Below are 19,427 nucleotides of genomic sequence, written 5' to 3'. Positions count from 1 at the left end.
GGAGGAGGGAGGGGTAAAGCTGGCCTGGGAGTTCCTTTTAGATCAGACAAAAAGAAACCAGGAAGTAAGGAGGAATTATTACAGTCTGTACAGCTCAGGATGTTAAAGGCGATAACCTCCGCGGCCTGGTTATTCATTAGCAAAAAGGAAAGCTCGGGGGAGCGCAGCGCTGGTGCAGCTGCAGGCTTGAAGCAGAGTGTGAGCAGCTGGAGCAGGCGAGGCCCGGAGCTCTGGCGAGGAGTTAGTCTTAGTCTCTCGCTAACTTTTTCTTGGGACAGAGGGAGAGGTGGCTGTTCTTTGTTCTCAGCTGTCCCTCTAAAGAAAAGCCTTTTTATTTTATTTATCTTTGGGTGCCCTAGCAGTCAGGAAGAAGCACCTTCCCACTGGACCTCCCGCCCAGGCCCAGTCCTCTCTTGATTTTGCCCCAGGGCGGCAAGCTACAAACAGAAAGCCAGCTGGGAGTCTGTTCTTGGCCAAGCCCTGATCTGCGGGAGAGATCCTCGGAAAGCTGGGATTCTTTAAGCTCGCTCTCCTCAGTATGGCGAGTCGCAGCTGAATTGGAGGCTGGCTGCCTGGTGGAGGAAGACAGTGGATCTGTACAGCGTGTCGGGAGAGGGTCATCCTCTCTCTTCCTCCCAACCAGGACACCATGGGCAGCGTCTGTGTGAGGCTCTGGGCATACCTGCAGCCTTTTCTTCCCTGCTGGTCCCAAGAGGCAGACAAGTCAGTGGTGATTGAGAATCCGGGAGCCTTCAGCCCTCCGGAGGCTCCCAGGTCCCAGGAGCCCAAGAGAAGCCATGGTCCCTACTTTGTGGCTCTCTTTGATTACCAAGCTCGTACTGCCGAGGACCTGAGCTTCCGGGCAGGCGACAAACTCCAAGTCTTGGACACTTCGCACGAGGGCTGGTGGTTGGCCAGACACTTGGAGAAGAAGGAACCCGGCTTGGGTCAGCAGCTGCAGGGCTACATTCCTTCTAATTACGTGGCGGAGGACCGGAGTCTCCAGGCAGAGCCGTGAGTAGCACAGACCACACTTTGTTTCTTGAATCTCTGGGGGCTGTTTACTGAGCTCTCCCTCCTTCCTACCCACGGCCACTCAACTCATCCGCAGGTGTGTGGCAGCACTCCTCAGAAGCCACTAATCGAAAGATGAGAGAGAGCAGGGCGGGTGATTACTGTTAAAAAAGACTTTGATTACAGTGTGCGCACCTAAGGGCCATTGTCTTAAACACAACTACATTTTCATTTATGGGCAGTTGTAGTTTCCCCTAAACGAACTTTCAAATCTAAAACCTGAGGCTTTTTGTTTAGTTACTGCTAACTTTCCAAGCATTCCAGACCAATGCTACACACCCTACAGCTGACTACAGGCCCTTCCATTCCGGTAGGCTCATAAGTGGGCCTACTGACTTACATAGATGTAAACACAGTTACACAACAGTAGTAGCTCTTCTGGTGAAATCGTGACAGAGAATTCTTTCTTGGAATTCCTGGATCCTGAGGTGTAACTATTCAAATTATGAGAGCTTGTGGTTGTTAGGATTAAAAACTGGCCAGGTATAGGCAGGGATTTGAGCAAGAAAAGTAGTGGCAATATTTCTTCAGAACAGTAGATAAAGGTTTCATCCTGGGGAAAAAAAAAGTGACTTGATAAGGGGGTCTGATGATGAACTCACCCACTGTTGTTATTTGTTGTCTAGTTCTGGCTCTGTGTCTCTGATTGAGATTAAACAATCACCTAACCTTGTAAACATGACCACGAAAGGTTGCTGAATAAATCCGAATGGCCTGAATCAGAAATGTACCCCACCGGCTTAGGTTTCGAGTGTTTTCTCCAGCTGGTGGTGCTGTGTTTGAAGTCTGTGGAAGCTTCAGGCGGTGGTGCCTACGTGATGGGGAGGCCTTTACAGAGTGTACCCAGCCTTTACTCTCCACCTTACTCCTGTTTGCTGCTCCACCATAATATGAACAGTCTTGTCATGTGCTCTTTCCACTAGGCCTGCTCTCCCATGATAGATGAAATCCTTCAGAAATGATGAGCCAAAAAGTAATATTCTCTCTCTCTCTCTCTCTCTCTCTCTCTCTCTCTCTCTCTCTCTCTCTCTCTCACACACACACACACATACACACAAAGAGAGAGAGAGAGAGAGAGAGAGAGAGAGAGAGACAGACAGACAGACAGACAGATAGACAGAGGGGAGGGAATCTTAGTATTTGAATAATTCCTATCATTTAATGTGGCATAAAATAAGAAAAATTTATTAATTTATTAAACCCACATCCATCCATTCATCCATCCATCCATTCATCCATCCATCCATCCATCTGTCCATTCAAAGAGCAGGTGTAGTTGTGGGCATGCTTGAGCTCTGTGAATAGGAAGTAGATCAAATGAAGTCTTGACAATGGATATGTAGGAGCAGGATTAGGGAGGAGGAGGAGGAGATTCGAGGTTGGTGATGAGTTCCAATGAATTCTAACACAGGGAACAGCTTCCAGGAAGTGGGCATATGGTAAAGAGAGGCTCCTTACAGGGGAGACCACTGGACATCCCCTCGTGTTCTCATCCAGAGATTTTATTTCTGACTGCTCTCTCTAATTATTATTATTTTAATATGATATTTTACCAATTCATTGAGAATTATGTACTGTGTAATTTGATCATATCCACTCCCCCTCCTCTGTAATTTTTGTTTCTTTTCTAACTGTCCCAGGAAACAGAAGACAAGGAGTAGCCAAGGGCCACTTAATATTTCCACAGGAAGGACGGTTTGGGATTCCCTCCCCCCTTTAAAATGGAAAAGGTTATAATTTATGCATCACTAGACATTTACTGACTTAGACTTTTGGTGGGCAGAATTGATACATGATCAAGTGAGAAGGTTCCCTAGCTGGTCATAGTGGTGTGCCCTTGTAATCTCAGCAACCCAGAGGACTGAGCAAGGAAGATTGGTACTTGTTTGAGGCCTGACTGAGCTACACAGTGAGGACAAGGCCAGTCTCAGATACATAGTAAAAGCTTGCTTCAAGGAAATGCAAAAATGGATGAAGGAGTGGATGAATGAATGAATGAATGAAAGGAAGGAAGGAAGACCAAATGAACTCTATTTCTGGGAGAGTCTACATCTTTTCTCACTTAATCTCACATGAAAGTGAGTAATACCTGAGGCGCATCTAGACAGAAAAAAAGTATCTTCTCAACTGCTCAATGCTGAATCGCATGCATTTCCAAATGCTTTGTTTCTGTGTCAAGGATTGTGGGTATTTTACATTCAGGGTAACATTATCAGAACAAGCACTTTACTGTTAATATCTAGTGCCTTGAATTCATGATATACTAATGTTTAAATATATTTGACTCTCAGTTAACTTAGACACCGGTTCCTCTATAAGATCTCTGGACTGCCTAGATTCCCTCATTTCGTGACTGCTCATGAATGAAATCTTTTATGGTTTTTATGTGGTGTATTAGCGACAAATGCTGCTGACTAGTGGCCTGAAAGTAGATGAGCTTTCCCAAGGTGAATATACTCTGGTTAAAAGGCCAGGAGCAGTATCTGGACTAGTTTAGCTTGTCTGTCTATGAATCCAAAATGAAGCAGCTAAAGTATTGTGGTTATTTTCCAATTCACAGGGATGGTCTATAGCCAAGAAACTCACAGAGCTCTTCCTGCCTCTGCATCCCTGAGTGCTGGGATTACAGATGTGCACCACCGGCCAAGAATACTCTTTCACTTTCCACCTAACTCTAGCTCTTTCCTCTTGGGGTTGGTTGTCAACTATGTTTATGTCACTGCTAGCTCAGGTCTCCAGAGCATGCTTTCCTATGCACTCTCCAATAGAAATGGGATGTCAAAGGGACAGATACCTGTTTCCTTCTAGATACACATGGAAGTTTTACCTAGATACCTGTTTCTTGTCACCACTTGGCTGAATGCTGCAGGTTGCTGTATGTCCACTCTACTAACAAGTGATTTTAACTTTGCATTTTTCAGAGGGAGGATGTTCAAGACACCTATACAGTGCTTATTAACAAAGGAATCATATTGAAAAGTTTCAATATCTTCCTTGACATTTTCATCCCATATTTAAATTTTCCCTTTGAACACTAAAAATTAATGTGGTTAATTGTGTTCAGTAAATAGAACTGGAGAGAGATTGTTGTCTATGTTTACTTAGTGGCTATAAGTACACAATGGGAAGCCAATTTAAAAGGATTCATCTAATTTCTAATTATTTAGTTAAAATATAGTAGTGCTTCTGTGTTTATGTCTTTATTTGACTTTCATTAGTAGGAAAACAATGTAGCCATTTCTGCAATCATTACTACTGGGGCAAATAAATTCAAGATTTTAGCTTGTTGAACATCCATCCCCCAACTTTTTGATACCTGGAAGTCGAGATGTTACAAGAACCACACTATTGTTAAAGTGAACTGTTGTACTAATGGATTATTACAACACTTGGACATGCTTTAGGTTTCCTGAAGCTTACATTAAGTGAGACAATGGCCCAGTTCTTAAAGAACTTTGTTTCTCTGAAGAACTCTTGTATTTATATAATCTTTAATTCAAATTCATTCCTAGCTCCTCTTATAGATGAGTGCTTTTCTTCCACACTTTCAATCCAGAATCCATCAAAAACTTTATACTTAAGGTCTTCTTACTCAGAGTGTCTTTAGAAATTGCTAGTTGGTGTTTTTATAAAGACATCTGTTACCTTGGTTCCTATGTGTTAAAGGCTTGGTCCCCAGGTGGGGACTAGTGGGAGGTCCTTAGGTCGCTGGCACTGTGTCCTCTAAGATGACTGGCCTCAGTCTTTTCCCTCTCTTTCCCGCTACCATGTAAGTATTTTTTTCCTGCTATGCCTCCACTTGTGCTAACATGCTATCTCTGACGTCCACAGCATTGGGGTCAACTTGGTCTGGAGCCTAGAAAATTACCAGCTGACTAAAACCTTTCCTTTAGTGCATGCATGTATATGCATGTTGTGTACATGTGTATGTATAGAGGTGTGTATATGCACATATACATTTGCATGTGGAGGTCAGAGGACAACATCCTTAGGAACTGTCCACTTTGACTTTAAGATAGATCTTCCACGGGTCTGGAATTGGCCAAATAGGCTAGGCTAGCTATCCACCAAGTGCCAGGGAGCTGCCTGTTCTGTCTCCTGAGAGCTTGGGTTATTGGTAAATGCTACCATTTTCCACATAGGTTTTAGAGATGGACCCAATCTTCATGCTTACAAAGCCATGGGTCCCACCAGTACTACAAAAAGCAAACTCAACAGCCACAAAAACAAAACAAAACAACAAAACAAATCAAATCACTACAGTGATTTCTGAGTGTTATTTTTAAAATTAAATTCCATCTTTTTGTCTCATACTCGTGTGTGTGTGTGTGTGTGTGTGTGTGTGTGTGTGTGTGTGTGTGTGTGTTTGTACCTAAGAATCAACTGCTGTGTTCTGTGGCCACCTGTTTAACTAGAAGAATGACTCAGCAATGCCAGAAGAATTGATATTTGCTTTGTGAGGTATATAACTTGCCTTTATGTTCCTAAGTGTCTATGAAGCATATGAAGTTTCTCTCTGCCCTGCTGAGCTTGAGGATGACTTACCTCAGTGCACAGGATGGGTAGAGGAGCCCCGGGCACAGAAAAGTCTCTGTATCTCATGTGATCACCTGGACAAGAAACAAAACACTATGTGGAAAGCCTTGTCTTCTCCTTTGCTTCCCTTCTTCTTAAAGCTAGGTTCTTCTCTCCCTCCCTTTCGTCTCTTCCCACCTTTCTTTTGTTGCCTACCTACTATTTTAGAGTCTACCTTGAACAAGAAAGCAAGGGTCAGTATTCTCTTTTAATATTAATTAATTTATTTGAAATGTCTATGAGAGTTTTGTGTGCACTGTATTCAAGTGCAGCATGCCTGGTGCCTTTGTAAGTCTGTGGAGGGTTAGATCCTGTGCAACTGGAGAAACAGATGTTTATAAGATGCTGCGTGGGTGCTGGGAATAGAACTCTGACCCTCTGAAAGAGCAGCAAGTGCTCTTAAATTCTGAGTCATTTCTCCAACCCCAGTGCTTGTAATTTGTGATCCTTGGTAGTTGACACTTACAGAATAGAAATACTAGGATGTTTTGAAGTACACAAATAACGGAATTTTCCCTCTGTCCTTTCGAGATATTTGCTGCTACTTGTGATCTTTTTACAGTATTGAGAGAGAGATCTTTTAAAGTGCTGTAGAATCTAGGGCCATTGCCAATGTCTGGCTTGAAAATAATAGCCTGGGGGCATACAGTGGATATTTTCAGAAATATTCTCATGTTGTCATTTTAGAACAGAGTGAGGCCTCAATGTTTAGTGGGTTGAACATTGTTGAATTTAGTAATTATCAATAGAAAATCCATGTGGTGCTCTAAGCTATTTTTGACCCTGGTGTCAGTTCATTTCTCTCTCATTTGGGATATGAAGCCAACTTTTGAAAATTACCTTAGCTGAAGATAAAGCAGTATAGTTTCAAAATAAACAGTTTATCAATGAATGAATGAGGAAAAAGGCTTCAGAATACGTGAGAAGCACACTGGCATAATACACTTCAGCCCTATTGAGCAGTTAAGTCACTAGAAGATCCCCACAGGCAGCTGATCATGCAATTGTTCTTTGTCTAGGTTATTTCTTTACCTTTGTGCTTGTTTTCAAGGAATATTAAGTGTATACATAAAAAATAATAGAATGTAGCTCCTACCCCAAATAAAACACTTAAATATTATAATTCTAGAAATCAACTAAACATAAGCTTATATGCTGAAAAGCAAAATACATCTTAAATACGCATATGGTTATCTATGAAATAAAGTGTTTTTGATGAATCAAAGATAATAATTTAGGACCAATATTTCAAATCAGACATATAAGTAGTTAGATGCAATGAAATCAATTGGGACTATATAGTCCCTAAATGATTGTGTCACTCCTGGATTTTTACTCCTCCTCTTCTGCTTCTTGCTGTGGCTTGAATCAAGATTATGACAAATGTGTTGCTGAAGGAATTAGCTTATCAAAAGTTTTATCAGCTTTAATGTGGTTTCTCATGTGAACACTGTACTGTTTGTGTTCACAAAGCTGTTTATATTAAGGTTTATAGAATAAGTGTTTATATAATTGCTGCAACTTTAAGAAAAATGACAAGCGTCTACTGGTTTCATCTGTGTTGGAAGGATGGCTAAATATTCAAAACTGTGAATAATGCTTTTGTTTAGGCACCCCCAAAAGAAAAAAAGAAAAAAAAAAAAAGAAAGTTATAATGAAGTAGTAAGGAGTGCTAGGAATTAAACTGCATTGAAATCATAGTTGAAAGTCGAGTTAAGAGGGTCTTACATAATTAATAGAGGATTCTGTGCATCTCATTATATCATTGGGAAGCACTGAATAACCACGGTTTAGAATCATTATGATGAGTTTGGAGCTGGCTTTTCTATAAAAAGTGACACAATCGATAACACTTTGGAATGCCACTTACAGTATTTCATTCAGGACTATTTTCTATTTAGCAAGAAAGCTGATTTCCCCCCTGAGACAGGGTTTGTCTGGGTAGCTCTGGCTGTCCTGGACTCACTTTGTAGACCAGGCTGGCCTCAAACAGAGATCTGCCTGTCTCTGCCTCCCTGAGTGCTGGGATTAAAGGCATGGGCCATCATACTTGGCTAATTTTTTTTTCTTTTCAGATTTTCAGCAAATTACAAACAATGGAAAATTCTATGAGAATGTATACGATTCATAAACGATGAATGCTAGATTCAAGTATTGAAAAGTAGGACCTAAATTTCAACTTGGTTTAATTTACTTTTTGATAACAATGGTTTAATGGACTCCTAAGTAGCTTGTTTTTATCCAGATGATATCGTTTGAGAGCTTGGGTTGCTATTTTGGCCTTCTTTCTTTCTCTCTCTTTCTTTCTTTCTTTCCTTCCTTCCTTCTTTTTTCTTTCTTATTTTTAACAAATAAAAGGTAAACATGTCAGTCATACAGAACCTTGTACACAGTAAGATAAGGGCTAACTATTTTCTGTGCTTTTTGATTTATCTTGTGACTACCAAGAAAGGAAAAACCACACCTGACTGAAAAAAAATTCTTTTGGATTATTTAACTTCCAATATAACAGCAATAATCTCTATTATACACAAATCTTAGAGCAACACTTTGGTTCTTCTACCAAATATCTGAGTGAGGCTAAAGCACCAATGGCATAGAATTTTAATATAAGTATAATACTGGTTGGTCTTTTTTCACCTACACTACTTGTGTGCCTCATGACACAGGATTTGGATTTCAGTATGGCCGTTATCATTTAGCTGTGTAACCTTGAACAAACCGTTGACAGCCCTATCTCACTTTCTCATATAGAACACGGGGAACAATGACACCTTTTCCTCAGGATTCTATGACATGATACTGTTCAAACAGGTGCAGTGTGAAGAACCTCTCTATTGTAAGGGTTTAATACGTGTTATGTATTTTTTGACTTGGCAACTTCTTTTCCACTTCTATCCCAATGGGTCACTCTTTGTAAGTCACTGTTTTAGTCTAGGCCCTACACTGGGAACCTTTTGGTCTTAGACAGCCCAAATGCTATCCCTTACCTGAAGGTTTGGTCTTCAGAAAGACTTTTCCATTTTGTCTTCCCATAACTCCCCTTCCTCTTCGTTTCCTGATGAGGTGGAACTTATTGTATGCCTTTTCCTCTCCAGTCCTACCACAGAGTACATTAAGAGTTTTTGTTTATAGGCTTTTGCATCCTTTGTCATTATGGACACTTTGCTTTCAGCATGACTATAAACTTGGGACCTCGGTGGTAAGAAGTAGAGCCATTGTCTTACCTGGGCCCTGAGCTTGGCATATGTGTATAAGACTATTTGGGCATATGACTAGTTCAGTGAATGACTACTGTAAATCTCAGATCTTTTTTAAAGAGCAGATAAAAGAGTGACCAGTCTGAGTTACTTTTTTTTTTTTAACCTATTAGGACATTTTTTTCAGTGGTGTTAACCCTATGCACCATCTCTGTGAGTTGTTCATACCTTACTTTTTTGCTAGATTCACAGACATAGTAGCATCATCTCTAACCTCCAAACCAATAAGTTGCTGTGACCTATCCTCAGACTGACAGAGTATTTTTCATAACATAGAATGAATATAAAATCAGGAAGAAATGATAACTCTCATGGAGATGGCATCTAATATGTTATATCCTGGTTATATTCAAGGTAAAGGAATTACCAAGCAGAGCTTTAAAATGGGACGCAAACCAAAACCCAATTTACAAAATTAATGTTGTGGGCTAGACTTGTAATTTCAGTTTTTATGGCTAACATATATAATTTCAAATTAGTATGTTTGTGAAATATATTTTTTTTTAGCTTATGCATGCTGAAAGTTGACTGCAGTGCGTAGTAATAGTTTCACTGTTACATTATAAACATTACCAAACCAAATAATTCTACCTTCTTTTTTGCTAATTTTCTTGCTAATTAACTGTGATTTTCTCTCCAGCCTTCTCCCTGATTTCCATTTTTAATGGGGTCTTTAGCACTTCCTAGCCCCGGAAGCACTGAGCTGCTTTCTCCAGGGAAGGTAGTTATGCAGATTAATAGCAGCTTTAATGGTGTTTCAGGGCTCCTTAGAGCGATTTCCCCAAAGCCTGCAACTTTCCTGTTAGTTTATGTGGCTGTTTCTTTGAAGATTAATGAAACATCAGGATTTTGCTAAAATGCATAGATGCAAATATACATCATGTGACCTCTATTACCTACCTTACTGCTTATTTAGCTAAATTTCAGATACTACCCCTTGTGTAAGATCTTTCTGCTATCTCATGCTTTTTCTACAGAGTTTTTTTTTTTTAGTTAGATGTTTTTCTATTTAAAAATTGAGTTAATTTGCATGTCAAAGTGTTTTAATGATTTGATGTATTTTTATAATCCATATGATGGCTTATAATGCCTTCAAGTTTTGAAAAAAATTAATAAGAGACTTTTTCATGATTTCCCTGACTTTTTGAAGGTAGAATGAAAAGCATAATTCAAGGAATGCAGTTACTAGGAAGTTCTGCGCTTCATGTACATAGGAATTTGAAAGGAATTTAGAATCACATTGAAAAATATTTCTACTAACCCAAGTGTTGCATAGGTCACTGGCAGCTGGATTTAAATGGCTCAGAGGAATCTCATATGGTTCTTCTGAAGGACCGGTATTATGGGGGGCTGTTGGGTCATTATAATGCTCTTCTGATCCCACATTTCTGAATATTAATTATAACATATTGACATGCTATACGATGAGACCAGAATGTTTTTTTGTTTTTTCAAAGCTGCTGCTCAGGAATCGTTTCTGGAGGGGGCTGTGGGGTTTCTGAGTGGTACAATTTGAATGCTTTCTCCTTAATCTCTACGTCATTTCTGATTATCGCAGGGAATAATTTCTAAGGGAGTGTGCTCGCTGTATTAAAATTTCTATGCGGGTGCTATGAAAAATGACTAAGACAGTGCCACTTCTTTTTTTAGAGAAATTTCCAGCCTTAGCAAGTCAGAAGAATAAGTAGAGAGAGTTATGCCAACTCCATTTAGCAAAAGCCCACCAGTAGCACATCTGGAGTGGTATGCAGGAAAGGACATACTAAAGTGAAGAAAGGATCATCTCAGAAGTAGGGCATTACAAAAGACTCCTATACTTGAGTTACAGTTTTGGGAAGGATGTAAAGAAGAGAAGCTTTGCTGTGGATTATATTGCTCTATTGAGAAGTATGTTTGAGCATATATGCTTCAGCATCAATGAATGTTGTTGAGGAGGTAAGACTATTTAGAGACTGAAGATGCCATTGGCAAAGAAGCAGTGGTCACCCAAGAGAGCCAGGATGCATGGGTATGTGGTTGTTTGTGTCAGTAGATGATGCCTATGCTATGGTTATGTAGAGATTTGATCCTGTTTTTGCTGTGATCTGTCAGTGATCATAAAGTGATCTTGTTCAATGTTGATGGCCTGTGAGATTGTTTATGTTTAACAGGGAACACCAGTATCTAGCCTTAAGTGGTGGGCTAGCTTCTGAACGTAGGGGCTTCTTGTCACTGTTTTGAGATAGACAGATGCTAATTTATGCCACAGGAATGGCACAAACCGTCATGTTGTGCACACTTGTAAAAATTGTTGTTTAGTGCATGAGTGAAGAAAGCAACACATGGATGAATAGGTATAGGTAAAGAGTTTAATCTTGATTGGAATGGAATCAGACCATTTAAAGCTCTATTCACACAATTTTCTTTGTAGAAGAAAGTCTTTATTGAAAAGATTCATAATTGATTTTCCTTATAATTTTGCATTTATTGTTAATAGAGCAAGAAGTTATAATAAGTATCGTTTTGAGAAGGGTTACCATTGTATTACCCCAAACAAACGGAACTTAGTTTGTATTGGCTTTTATCTTAGAACAGCCACATCAGTTGGTCGTTTCTATTATAACCACTTTTTAAATGTGGAAAATAAAGTTAAGTAAACTGTTTAGCAGGATGTTATTAGGAATTTCGATTTCCAGGACTAATTAAAATAGAAGAGTCGAGAGGTGAGCAATCCTATGGCTTGACATAGGACTTGAGGGCAAAGGAAATAATGAAGATTTTTGTGCATCTTCAAAGTCCTAAGCACACATAACCAATTTAATTCTGACATGATTGCTCTGTCTGCAAAGCTTTCCTATCACTGTTTTTAGGGCTAGAAAATTGAAACTAAAATTAAATACATTGTCTTATCTGCTGAGTAGTAGAGGAGGAACTAGGTTAGATGAAGGAGAAGAGAAAGGGAAACAGGTTAAACATTAAGTGCAATATTAATTTTGTATAGTAATTTCATTTCATACATCAATTTTGTGTGCAGAATTTTTATTTTTAAGAGATATGCTTTTGATTGGAATATAATTTCATCTCTTTCCCATCTCCCTTTGACATGCCAACTTTTAAGCCACAGTAAGATATCTCAATGGAAATATCTAGAGGAACTCTAGGAACCGAAACACCCAGACAGAGGGGCAAGTTAGTTCTGTAAAGGGGGACCTTGAAGTTATTCAAATGGACAAAATATAACATGACAGAAATGTCAGAACCATGGAGTGCTGTAGCCTTTCTAAGGGCCACACAGTAAAAACTCAAGAAACAAAAGGGACACAAAGATCAAAGCTTTAGAGACATCTGTAGTCAGCTGAGCAAGAGTGATGTGCAAATTTTTAACAAAATCCCTTTCTGGGTTGTGTATAATAGGCCCACACTCTTAGGCAACCTCCTGCCTCACTAACTATTGCCTCAATTAGGCTGAGTTGATTTGTTTTGCTCTATGGAATAGTAGCAAATGTGGCAAGAGTAGAGATTTAAGAGTTTATAAGTTAGTACTTGCTTTCTACTCTTAGAGTTCTATAGTTATCATGCAGAACACAAGCCAACTTCCAGGAATGTAAAAAAAAATAATAATAAAAATACAAAAATTGTGAAAAGCTCCTTCTGGTCAACCTGCGTTGCCAGTTGACTGAAGACCCAGGGTTAAGCCCAGTGAAGATGCGTGGAGCCTATCCTATATAACTAACCTTTAGTTTGTGAACTAACTAAATAGTTGTTATGAATCAAGTGTACCAAATGCAGAAAGAAAAAACCAGAAACAGTGGGCTCACTGAAGCAGATGAAAACCAAAGTCATCTTTCTCAGAACAAGCTAATGGAATTTCAAATAAAAGTTTTTTGGGTCCGTTGCTAAAGAAAGGTCAAGGGAACAAGAGAAAAAGAGATGATGGCCACGGACTGGTGACAGCATATAGACTTAAAAAGTAGCATTGCGGGTTCCATCTGGGACTCTGTCCTGGGTGGCTTAGGGCTGTTGACTCACAGTAGAAGTATGAGACTTGGGCCAATCCAGAGAGTCAGCATTAGGGAATGTAGGAGGCACAGGGTCAGTGGAATCCAGCTGCCTCCACCTCTAGGCAGAGCTTGCAGCCTCTTACTGGACTGTTTGGTTAGGGTTTACAGCCTGTGTCCTGTCTCTAGAGTATCTTGGGAGCTATTTAGCATTGTATAGTGGAACGCGTAATTTTGCAGTTGAGAGATCAACTGGCTTGGCTGTCCCCAAGCCATTTTAGAACACAGTAGGGTTTTCTGATTGTATACCAGCCCCTCTTTAGGGTCCATATTGTAGAAAGAGTGCCCTCTGGACTAGATCTTGAAGAGAAGAAAACAAAAACAGGCATCACTTTGAAAGATGTTTGATTGGCACTAGATTAAGATGATATCGGGATGGGGGTTTGTTTGAAAATACTCGGTCAAGTTAATAACTTTAAAAATGCTTCACTATGTAGTAATATACGCTGCTTGTACATGGGAATAATTCCCTTTCTATGACATGTTAGTTAGCACTATTAAATCAAAAGGATGTACTCCGAGGCTCTTATTCTACGAACTTGCTGCAGGCCTCTGCTTTCTGGAAACCCCTAGGGGCTGAGTTAGGTCCCCCTGGTTTCTGCTCTGGCATGGTAGCACTGCCTCGACAGTTATGATACAGTAGAAGCGGTTGTGTTTCAGGTAAGAGCAATATAAAGAATGACTCAGAGGCTGGAGGGATGACTCAGAGGTTAAGAGTACTGGGTGCTCTTCCAAAGGTCCTGAGTTCAAGTCCCAGCAACCATACGGTGGGCTCACAACCACCAAAATGAGATCAGGTGCCCTCTTCTAGTGTGCAGGCATACATGCAGATAAAATATGGTATACATAATACATAAATAAATCTTGAGAGAGAGAGAGAGGAGAGGAGAGAGACTGACTCAGTAGCTTCAATTCCTGTGTTATAGAATAGCTGATAACAAAACAGGCCAAACTGGTTTTGAGGTTGAGTCACTGGACTCTGGGCTCTGTCTTAGCCGAGTGCTGCCTCAGGGAAGCAGTGGGTTACGAAAATGGGAGGTCACAGCACCTACTTAGGTTCTTGTTAGATAATAGGAAGCAAAAGATGTACGTGACAGTTATTGGAGGCTAAAGAATCACAGCGAGTGATTTTTCAAGACTGAAAGAAACTTGGGGGTTTAGAGAAACTCCCGACCCCTTCTGAAGCCCAAGAGTCCGTCCCAAAGCTATGGAGCATTCTACAATATTCTGATGAACAATACCGTGGTTTTGTCTTTTAAGGTAAATCCGATAAATATAAAAGAGTATGTGTAACTTTTAGGGGAAGTTTTGAACTTACGATTGGTAAATATCATTCCAGCATGTCCAACATGCAAACCATTACTAACAGCAGCTCCTTAAGGGTCTCCTCCTCCCAGACCCACAGCAAAACCTGGTTTCCCTGGAAAATGCTAATAGCACCTCAGTTTTGGGAAGAAAATGTGTCAATTCAAATGTCCACTGATGAGAGAAGGATAAGTTTATTTGTTTAGTGAAACATTATTTTCACCCACCGGTGAAAAGTAATGACTTGAATGACATATAACAATAGGGAAGAGCTTTGAAAGCATGACACTGAGCTAAAACATGTTTCAGAAGGATGGGCAGGTGAGTAAGGGGCTTGCATACAAGTGAAGGTGGTGGCCCTCTTGCAGTTCTAGCGTGAGGAGGACAGAGACAGGGATCCCTGGAGCAAGATGGCTAGGTAACAGGCTCTGGGTTGACAGAGAGACCCCGTTTCTGTGAATTTCATGGCGAATAGGTGAGGAAGATACTAAGTGTTAGCACGAGGCTCTGCATACATACTCACACGCGTGCACATGAACCTACACATGTGTGCCCACATACGTGCATTCATAGCACTCATATACACGTGTGAGAACAAATTTCAAGAGACTATGTATGCATATAAGTATATATATATACACATATATTAATGTCATTAAATAAATAATATATTGTGTGGGATGTGTATTTTAAGAAAGTGGAAATAAAGTTGAAGGCACAGTGAGTAGATTGCTGTTTGATTTATTCCTTTGAGTAGTGTAGATTAAGAAAATGATTAGAAATTGGAGTTGGGTGTGTGGCCTAGTGGTATAGGACACTTGCTTTGCAAACTTGTGGTCTTGAGTTCAATCCATAGCACTGGGAGAAAAAATCCAACAACAACAACAACAAAATCTAAATGCAACTTAAGCATAAAATCAAAGGGTGGCAAGTCTGGTGACCATAAAATTAAACTTAGACATTGTAACCACACAGGCAGCACACGACTCTACCTTCCCCACAATACTGGTTTTGCCAGCGTAGTCTTTAATATCATATTCCTAACATGAGTTGGAAAGACCTAAAGTCAGATGACTTTGCAGCTTCTGAGGTCATTATACTCCATGCCTTTAAAGATTCCCGTGTTTGCGTTCTGATGCCAAAGGTCCTTGTCCTGTAGCCTATAACTGTGTTAAGATTCTGAAGGCCCAGTTATACACCTTGAGATAGTTCACACGAGCCTCTGAAATTATGTGTGTAATGTGTTTAGGATGAGGGGGTTAAGAAACTATTTTAAAAGTACAAGGTCTTGCACTCTGAAATTAGTGTGGGCTAAAGTTTGAAGTTTGTTTCCCTTGAAAACTTAATTCCCTTCCTTATATTAGGCATGAGAACTTTGCTGTGTCTCATGGTCTTCTAAGTTGCCAAGTAACTCAGGCCAACTGCACGCCTATTTGTAATATCTGCATTTGGCCTTAGTGTGGTTTATTCTTGGTCCCACTTGTTTTCTTCTAAAAATACGTTTACAATTTCTCATCAATAAAGAATACTTGTTAAGGATTTTGTTTTGGCACGGGTCTGAATTGTAATCTACTTTAATATATAAATAACAATAGTCAGCATAGACATAAGTTATATTTTAGAACCAAAATGACTTTTCTATGCCAATCTGCATAAATCAAAGTGCAGAATAAAAAATTGGCTTTCTCAGTTGACTTGAGAGACTAGTCCTGAATCAGTCAGGGCAGGTTGTTTGCCCGTAGCCTGGAGCTGAAGCCTTTTCTTCTTTTCCTTCTGCTTTTCTGACCTTGAGCTGCTTGGCTCTGCCTCATCTGCTTCTTTCTGTGTTCCCTTCTTCACCTTTGCAGTATCAGATGGGAACACCATTGCCTGCTGGAGAGCTTGAAGTAGCCTCACCGTACTCTTTGTTTGTGACTTTGTACACATGTGTATTATATTCCTTTGACTTGTCTCTTACCTACAGCATCAGGTAGGGAGGTGCCCTTAGTAGGGACGTTAACACTCATTAAGAGCCAGGTCTGTTACAAGAGACCCAGCAAAGCAAGAAGAAAACAGGAGGTTGAGACAAGAAGGGTACACAGTGGATTAAGATGCAGGTTGATGGGTGACTGACGGGAAGGGCTGATGGAATGAAGATGTGAAAGTAAAGGAAGGTCCACAGCAGTGTAAGCAAATTGAAAGAAGATAAGCTAACCTTTAAGCTAAGCAAATAAAGCTGGAGTGTATGAGGAAGTGGAGAGGTTATCAATAGGCAGATAAAAGCATGAGCTGGTTCGTGGTTGGAAAGACTCATCCAGGAATCTACGCCAAATAAGGAACTGAGTCTGACAGCTGTGGTTAGTCTAGGAGGATGCAGGCATGGAGTGAGGCCCAGGATTTGATGATTAAATATTTTAACTGTTTTTAAAACACGCCGGGAGCTTTTGTGTTCATTTTATGTAAGCATTTATACCGAGGAGATGAGCAAATTTTAACCCGTGTTTGGTTGCTACATCTAAAGTGAAATATACATGTATAAGTCTGGTCATTGTCACTGACAGGGCTCTCGTCCCTATGGCATAGGCAATGATAAGAAGTGCCTTGAAGTGCTGAAAAGCACACTGGCCTATACAGTGTGCATACTGGTTAAAGCAAACAGGTGTTGCTATAATAACTCTTTCTGTTGGCTAATGGAAAACGGGCCGTAGAACTAAGGTACTAAAAACAAGAGTTCTGTTGGAAATTAAAGTAAGCTAATAGCCTTGCTTTGGCACCCAACGATTCAAGAAATGAGACATAGGCAGCACAAAGATGGGCCTGATCATCCCCACTGGGACAGACAGGAAATCCATGTTATTCAGTGACTGGTTGCTCAAAGAAATGCTGTGCAAGTGGTGAGGAAACCACGTGTATAAGCAAGCTGGGAAGCTGGTTTTTGAGATGTTCAACATGGATTGGAGGTGATTTATACACATTTCTACAAAACCCCAACAGGTAAGCTGTCTGCTCATTTGCTTACAATGAAATAGGTGGATATTAATGCTCTCACATTCTTCTTTAATGCACAAAATACAATTGTCTCCTTACTCGAAGAAATGTCCCCAGCTGATCTGACTTAAAAAGTAAACTCACAGAAGCCGATATTCTCCAGCTACAAAGGGAGGAATGTCTTTAGGGCATACTGTTTGCTCGGCAGTCCTGTGAAGACAAAAATCCTTCCCAAAGCGTGTTGTATTTCCCATCACTAACCGCGTCATTGCATCCTAGCTGGCCACGAAGCAGGCTTGGTTGGCTGAGTTTTGAACAGTGGGCATTATGAAAAGAATGATCTCAATTCATTTTTTTTCCAGCCTATGTTTTAAGCTAGCCATTTGATATGTTTTAGCAAATTTTGGTTGCCATGATTTTGTGCCACCAGAAGTCAAGGGCGGTATAAGTGATGAATGGCTTAATTTGCTCCAGCAGACAGCCAATGTGTTTGCTGAAAGCAGTAGGAATGGGCAGCTCCCTGCCTTGCAGATTCTATATGGATTTAAGACTGTGCTGAGAGAGAAGGGCCAAGGGCCAGGTCACCCATTGCTGGTGATTTGTCCAAGAAAGAGGCTTTTGCCCAGCGGAGGGAGCCAACTGATGTAATTTTCAGAAACAAAGCTTGTGCTCAAATTTATTCTAAAAATAGTAGGCTGGTCTCACTCTGTGGTTTCTGTTCTACCCAAATGCTTCTCCTGGGATTGAAAAGGGAAATTAAGTCACACTTTACACATGATCATTGATAGAGAAAGGGATCTAGAGGGAGGGACAAAGTAGGTGGCACGAGGACAGGAATTTGGGACTTTTAAGGCACTGGGAAGGCATAAGGGAGGGGAAGACAATGCTCGGGTTTCTATTACAAAGTGGCAAGTGTCCATTAACCACGAACATGCTCTACTATAAATAGAAACCATAGCAACCAATTCCACCTGCTCGCTACTTATTCACAGGTAGTTGTTACAACACAGAAAACCTGGATAAGTAAGCTCAGCCAACAATACTGAAAAAAAAAAAAAAGAAAGAAATCAGTGCAGTAGGGATTAAAGAAAACATTTCACACTGACCCTATTAAGGGCTGAGTGGGTTGAGCGTTCAATTCTACGGAGTAGCTCACGTCATCTCTCATGTGTCTTCCCTCTTGTTGCAGGCCCCCAGTGACACAGTCTGAGTACCCTAGCCACTGGGCACTAACACTTTGCTAGTCAAGTCTAATAGGGTATTCTCTCTTTGGAAAAGAGTCTTCAATCAGTTTTTGTTAGAGGGCTCTGGAAGTGTGTTGTAAGTGGATGGGTAGGAGGGCGTCATAGTTGTGCCTAAATTGGAGAAGAATAAGGTTGTTAGCATGGTTAGGATGTGCGTGGTTCTGAAGCATTCTCTGGGCTCAATTGAAGTGATGTGTGGGTATTGATTTCTTATAAAAATTCTTGACTGCTCGTAAGTTCACTGCTATAATTTAAATTCTGGTTGGAAGGCCACATAGCAGCAGGCAAATAAAATCAATATTCTTGCCTCTTATAAAGCAATTTGTGACTCCATTTCCCCTCTGGCTACTGCTTATGAAACTGCTTTTCTCAAACACCAGACCTCTGAAAAAAATTGTCTCAACAAGGAGTTCTATTTCTTTCTTTTCAGTTTTAACTTTTTAAAAAATTATTATCTTTATTTTTTAACATGTACATTTTAGTTTTAACTTCTAAAAAATGTTTTTTTTGTGTGTGTATGTGTACGTGTGTGTGTATGTATGTGTTTGTGTGTATATGTGTGTGTTTGTGTGTTAGCATCCTATGACCTATGGAAGTCACAAACCAATTTGTAGGAGTTGGTTTTCTCTTTCTGCCACATGAGTTATAGGTATTGAACTCAGGTTTTTAGTTTTGGGTAATTAATTGCCTTTATCCACTAGGCCATCTTCACTGCACTGCCTTTATTTATTTATTTATTTATTTATTTATTTATTTATTTTTATTGTAAAAAATAAAACAGTTGCAAAATTATGGAAAACAGTGCCTCCAGTCCATCACTTAACTTCGAAAGCTATCAGCACATGGAAATCTTTTAAAATATAATATTTGTATTAATTCTTTGAAAGTTGTCTTAGTTGGGGGTCTTAATTGTGATAAAACATCATGACCAAAGCAACTTGGGAAGAGAAGGGCTTGTTGGATTT

At 40.1% G+C, this 19,427-nt stretch overlaps 1 protein-coding gene across 1 annotated transcript in view; it reads left to right on the top strand.

Moving 5' to 3' along the window:
- The window catches only part of FRK (fyn related Src family tyrosine kinase), a 103,943-nt gene continuing 84,516 nt past the window's right edge, over positions 1-19,427 (top strand). Inside the window, exon 1 of the mRNA XM_084777976.1 lies at positions 1-1,014. Coding sequence (XP_084634102.1) covers positions 650-1,014 — 365 coding nt within the window. The 5' untranslated portion in view covers positions 1-649. The remainder of the gene's footprint in view (positions 1,015-19,427) is intronic.

Source organism: Acomys minous (genome assembly GCF_964271855.1).
Source record: "Acomys minous genome assembly, chromosome: 3".
Taxonomy (NCBI): Eukaryota; Metazoa; Chordata; class Mammalia; order Rodentia; family Muridae; genus Acomys; species Acomys minous.
The sequence above is the reverse complement of the archived record's forward strand: the minus strand, read 5'-3'. Positions and strand labels throughout refer to the sequence as shown.